The sequence below is a fragment of the Austrofundulus limnaeus genome, unplaced genomic scaffold, assembly GCF_001266775.1.
Source record: "Austrofundulus limnaeus strain Quisiro unplaced genomic scaffold, Austrofundulus_limnaeus-1.0 Scaffold103, whole genome shotgun sequence".
Taxonomy (NCBI): Eukaryota; Metazoa; Chordata; class Actinopteri; order Cyprinodontiformes; family Rivulidae; genus Austrofundulus; species Austrofundulus limnaeus.
Window position 1 is genome coordinate 74111 of NW_013952505.1, and position 6805 is coordinate 80915.

The following is a 6805-nucleotide window of genomic DNA, read 5'->3' on the forward strand; positions in this document are numbered from 1 at the left end:
TATATAGTCAAGACAGAATAATTGTGTAAGCACTCACATGTCTCAGTGCTGTTCTCTTCTCTTGCTGCAGGTCCAGATTTCTCYTACGATTTGTCAATAGCAGCACGGAAGCTCTCATTGCAGCAGCGTCCTCTGATGATACCTGAGTGCATCCTTTGGACGTTGATTTTATCTCTCACAGTAGCTGCAGCAACAGCCCTCTGAAGGTTTTCCAGGGAGCTGGAATTTTTCAGACCCAATGTGGGTCCWACCACTTGCTCTGCAGAACCTATGGAAGTAAGAAACAGTGTCAGTCCACCTGACCAGTGTGTCTTGTCTGCCTAATTATTTACTCAAGTTCCGATGAACTGYTACTCTCATTGCCTCAGCACCATGTTTAGCACCTATGTATTTGTGTAGCAACACAAAGTTACACATATGTTGAAATCACAGAAACTGCTATTGTTCTTTTTTTAGAGTTACAGCTAGAGCAAATAAGTTTACCCACTGACTACATGCTTCTGGTATCTGTAAAAAGGTGAAAAATAAAGCTRTGTTTGATGTAAAGGATGTCAGAATAAACAGTTATTAATAATGATTTAAAAGTTGATTAATTTATTTTACCAGCCTTGTATACTCTCAAAGGGAATAGTAAAATGTTACCCAGAGAGGCAATATGTCTTCATAACTCACCGCAAATTATACGTATCTTTCACAAGTAACATACGTAGATGTGCTGTTGTTTCTTTTGTGGTTTCAGGTGGTATAAATAAATGTGTTCAACACAATTTCCTGCTGGTTTTCAACAGTAAACGAATCTCGATGGTCTGGACTCAAACACARATGCAAACACTTTGTGTGTCCCATATAGGGTCTCTCCCCAAGGAGCAATAACACACAACTGCAAAAAAATGAACAGGATCCGRGTCATGTTTAAAGTGGACTAAATGAGGCATATCCCACTGCTGCTGGRGACCACGATGGATCTTAAGACAAAGAAAACAAACCCTCTAACTGAAAGAAAATAATTTGCTGTATGGGAAAACCAGACTCTCACTGTCCACTCATGGGAGCTACAAAAAAAAAAAGACAAAAAGAAGGGAAAGCAATGTTTGAAGAACTAGAAGAACATTATACTGTTGTTAGACATTTTCTCATCTTCTACTACACTTCTCATTGTACTGCTCACAGATTGTCTCATTTCTCTTTTGTCTATTTGATCATTTCACTGAGTAAAACTGTAACATCTCACTAGTATTTACACCACAATGTTTCTATGTTTCTTTCTARCTACCACAAAAACAAAAAGGTGAATGAAGAATTGCAGAGCATGGTTCTGTATTCATTTGTGATTGGAAAGCCTGAGTTGGATGTTGCAACCACCTGGTAGGAGCTCTGCAYTTACTTACTTTAGAGCACATGCGACAAACTAAAGGCTCATGGGCCATATGGGCCAACACATTTTTTGTGGTCTGTGAGAGCTTAAAATATGTATTTATATATTTAAAATAATCGTATGCTTCTTTAAAGACAACATTAGCAGTAAATTACATCTCCAAAAATGCATATCGGTTATTTTACCAACAAAATGATGGCATGCCACAACTAGGTGGCAGTGCAGAAGGTTCATAAGTAGCTGGTAGCTACCAGCAGTCAGTGAAATTTGTTGTGTAAAGTTTCCACGTCACTCTATTTTTGATGGCTTTTGCAGTGGCCCAGTTATACTGGTGTTACATTTAAACTGGAATGCCCCTCTAGTGGGAATTCCTTGTCAGAAAGTGGGAAAGTTCAGAATTTAAGACAGCAGTTACTCACCACAACTCAACAACAGTGAGTAAAACTCTTACTTTTACTTTTAATAGTGCTTCTGTTTTATTTATTTCATGTTTAGTCAGTCATACATYTAGTATTTTTAATGTTAAAATACTGTTTTATGCAGGAAATACCACATAGAGCTCAGTTATTTTTTGTTAGCTGTGCTCAGCTGTAGCAGTGAGATAAGGAAGAGATGTTTAGTCAAAGTTTAACATAAAAAACAAGGTAATTACAATTGGCTCTTTGAGGACCACCATAATGCTCATGTGGCCCTTGGTGAGAATAAGTTTAACATCCCTGCTTTAGAGGGCTGACATGATGGCTCTGCAACAATCCTGTTGCCTCATGCTTAGGCAACATGCCTCATGAGGGTGACAATCCTGTTTCAAATTCTCAAWGTACAAGCAACACAACTTGATATTTTTTACTGCTGGCACCATGACACACACACACACACACACACACACACACACACACACACACCCCCACACACACACACACACACACAAGTGCCTCAATTCATAACCACTGCAAACCTAAATCACCACAAGAATGCTACACAAGTTATCAATTGTGGACCTATCATGCTCTGTCACATGTAATGGAGAAAACACTACATGTTTATTTTATGTTTAGGATCTTACCAACATGCTCTAAAAAACCATCCACATTCTAGAGGTTATTTAACATTACAGTAGTAGCCTAAGTCTCACTAGCATGTATGCCATATAGGTCAATTAAAGTAAAAGTCAGTAGTTAGTCTTTGGATTTCCAGAAGAATAAACTTTTGAATACTGTGCACCATTAAAGCACACTCTTTTTTTAAATCTTTTTTCCTCAATGTAAATGAAGGCTCTCAGTCTCAAGARAACCTGTGCTCTCCCCATCCAAAGACAACCTGCATCAATTCTGTAAATGTTATTCAGAGCCCAAATCCTATTTRGCTGGATCCCATCCACTTAAGTTTATATTTACACTTCCAAGCTGCATCTGACAGTAAATTAAAAAATTTACTATGTGCTGCAAACATCTAGGGAGGTCAGGCTTCTGCAAGCAGCTGCAGGAATATAGTTTTTATTTCACTAATAAGTTCATTGGAAGAGATGGGCAATTTCTGATTACTAAGAAAAACAAAGTCAAAAGAGCAAAGACAGATTTACAGGTATAACAGAAAAAAACAAGCAAAGAGGATTGTAATTCATTTACTTAGAGTGAGTAATGGAAGAAAAGGCCAACAGAGAGTAAACTGGGGAAAACGTTTCATTTAGAAAAGTATAGATGTGGATAAAATGACAGGTTTACTTAAGGGGAAAACTCTATAAACTTTTAAAAGCATACTAAGTGTTAAGACTGTCAAGAACTAACACGTAAAAGGTAAAGTGCATTTTTAAAGGAATGGGATTGTGAGTTCTACAAGAGTTGTGCATCATGCAACAGTTCAAGGAAACCCAAATAATGTCTGCTGGACCTATACGGGGAATTATCCTTCTGCCTTTGTATTCTGCCCTTCAATCCCAGTTATCYTTGTTTCTAGTGAACGCAGTGGATGACTGAGAGAAGCAAAGGCACAAAGAGAATGGATGAGTGCAGCAAAAAGGGAGAGTTTGCACATAGACCCAACTGCCTCAAACCCATCTTTGTTTTCATCAGAGGCAGCCTTGGCTCTCCTGGGAGACTTTGACGGACAGCTCTCTGTATACCAGTCTATTATGTGATTCCTATCACACAACAGAACCCCCAGTGCTCTTCTACTAATCTCGTTCTCATTCAGAGGACAGAAAATACATATTCCCCCTTTGCATACAGACATGAGTTTGCCACTCCAGACACGTCTGGAGGAGAAATTAAAATCATGAAAATGAAGTGAAGGAAAAAAAAAGACAATTAAACCAAATAGGAGGGAAGTACACCTTGAAATTCATCATGGTTGCAAACAATATTATATATTAGCCAGTGTATTCTGCTTAAGCGTAAGGACAAGGACATGCTACTGGAGACATCCCATTGCTCTTAGACATTGCTGTAGAGATATGGCAAACTCCATGAATAAATAAGGAGCAGTTATTACAGCGACAGGAGTCTGTAGAATAATTAGAGTGGCTAAAACTATGCTTACCAGCCATTATTCACCACAGGCCCTTGCATGTAAAGATCTGTGTACAGACAGYTTCTCCATTACATATAATTTATTCAGAGTCAGGGTTTTAAGCTGGTTGCTAAAAGGGCAATTATGTCAAAAATAACCTCTGAGGTGGTCGTGAGAATGCCGTGTGCAGGTACGTCAATGAATGTGAGGCCTTCCTGGGTCACTTGTGTAATTATGGTTCTGCTAGCTGTGGATCATTAGCCAGACAGAGGATGTCCTCTGTACACAGGAGATGCCACAATATACTGTATGTATTATTTTTTACCTGAATTTACGATTAAGGGTTATCAGCTTGTCTTCTGAAGAGACCCTGTGTTGAAGGCTAAGTGGATCTGGGTTCGACTACTCAACATAGGCTGCATTGTCAAGTGCAGGCCCACTGAGAAACTTGCTATTTCAGCATTACTTTAATGAAAACTGTAATTTGTTTTAGGTTAAACGATTGTCAGTGTTTAATGGAGGACGTGTTAAAACTGTTTAGCCAAAGTTAAACATGAAACATCAAAGTTCATTACAAGTGGCCCTTCGAGGGCCACCATAAGTCTCATGTGGCCCTCGCTGAAAATGAGTTTGACACCCCAGCCCTAAAGCATGCAGGATAGTGGCACTCAAGGACCAGGATTGGACACTCTTGCTATAGGATTTAAAAACTTGTCACGATACAATCACATTCTGATAGGTTGAACATGATGTGGTCACCAACCATTTAGTGTAAAGGTGCCCTTTCTCGGGGGAAGTTGCTATTTTACCTTGAAGTCCACCTACACTGCTATAAGAACATATTTTTGTCCTGAAAAATCATTGTGAACAACATGTATGCTCACTGATGCTTGAGATCCAGTTATCAGTTCATTTTGCTAATTTAATGGGTTGAATGCACTCTAATGTGCTCCAGCCATATTTTAAAAGCAGCCTGCCTGAGATATATCAATTGCAGAGAGCTGAAGAGGCCAACTGGCAAATGACATCTATCTTTTGAAAATGCCACTCTATTGCCTGGCTCTTTTCAGCCCCTCATACTTCCATGGGTGTTAAGTGTTTGTTTCCGTTTGCACCCAGAATAAGCACAATGACACAGYTTCCCACATTTGTTGCCAAGTCTCCATTCAGTGACACAGAACTCCCTCACAGCAATGAGAAAAGCTTTGTTGACTTTGCTAAAATTACGCCTCATTTATTTGCTTGTTGCATCTAAATGAGTCAAGATCACACAGTGAATAATGGTTGYTTATGAAGAAATAATATTTATTTAGTCACCTATTGAGTCACCTTGACCATCAGAATGGTGGACCGCAGTCATGATGGCAGTGTACTGAGCTTTGCTTAGCATGGCTGCTGACCTCCAGTGGTTCTCGTGTTTAAAATATGCCAAGTTATTAGGCACATGCAGGTAAAAAAGGAGATGGACTCAGGATATATAGGACAGATACATTGATCTAAGTAGAAAAGATCTTACGAATGTCTAAGAGAATGTCCATCATAAGTCTTAAAATACAATGCGTCTGGATTGTGACAATGTATTAAAACTGCCATTTGTGGCATCTCACATCTCTTTCTTCACCTTTCCTGATTTGTATTTTCAATATTATTCCCCATTTAAAAGGAAGTGAGCTAAAGGGTAGATATGTTTAGTATATGTCAGTGATGACAGGCTTCAAAGTCATTGTGTCTCTCTTGACATGCTTTAACAGCAAGTAAAACATGGTAAAAATGACTGAAAAAATTGATGGATGTCAAAATACCAACAAAGATTATTATTATTATTTATTTTTATTTTTACCAGAACTATCTACAGTATATAGTTAATATTCACAATGGTGGGTTATTATCGTATTACTATTATTATTTTTTGGAAAATATTCCACTAACATTGTTCGGTAAAGTAATGTCATGAAAATTTATACAATCATGATRATTTTGCTCTTTGGGGTACTATTATATCTTACCTGTCCTTATCTGAGATCACATTTTATATACATAGTATAATCTACCTAGGTGTGAGTGAGAGAGTAAATGGATYTTTATGTGTGGCCCTGTGATGGACTTGAGACCTGTCCAGGGTGTACCCCACCCCTCGCACTGTGACTGCTGGATATGGGCACCAGTGACCCATGCAACCCTGAAAGGAAGAAGCGTGTGCAGAAAATGGATGGATGGATTGATAATCTACCTATGAGAATGTAGAACACAAATAATTAAATCTGCAATTCCTGGAAGTCTGGACTGAAACTTGAGCTAAATACTGTATGTATTGAAAAGAGCCAAACCACAGGTGGTCTTTGAAAAAAGGTGGGAAGCAGAGTCTTAAATTGCTGCTCTTTAAAAGTGGTACTTAGTTCCAAGTACATATGGTAATTTGCAATTTTTGATGTTGAGGAATGTCAGTTTGAACTTGTGAGTGATTTGTTTGACAGTGTTGGAAGTATTTGTGTGCTCTATCTTGTTTTAATGGTCATGGCTGACCTAGAGAATCTTCTATATGCTGACCAAATATTCTCTGTGTTTGGCAGATCATAAACATGCGAGCAAGTTTTCTGTGCGACATAGAGGTTGTCTCACTGATCCCCATATTTTAAGTTAGTCCCTGATCCCAAACACTGCTGAATCATATACATACATACAACCATATTCTGCCTCTTTTGCTGGTTTGATGGCCTGCAGTGAAATATTTTCATTATCAAATAAAAATTGTAGATAAAAATAAATATGTACAAAATTAATAATATTGATATCTTGTTCTGACATCTAAACTAGATGGATTCAGATATGATACGTTCCTTTTTTTCAATTTCAACCTCAAACATCTGATAAACACAACCTTTTTTATCACCCTTACTTTAATGAGTGTGGTTTTCAGCCTAAACA

At 38.1% G+C, this 6805-nt stretch overlaps 1 protein-coding gene across 2 annotated transcripts in view; it reads right to left on the reverse strand.

Annotated features, from left to right (window-relative positions):
* Positions 1–6805, reverse strand: part of LOC106521108 (partitioning defective 3 homolog) — a 330008-nt gene that overhangs the window by 55432 nt on the left and 267771 nt on the right. For both annotated transcript variants that reach the window (XM_014013528.1, XM_014013529.1), the window contains 1 exon segment: positions 38–268. In XM_014013528.1, coding sequence (XP_013868982.1) covers positions 38–268 — 231 coding nt within the window.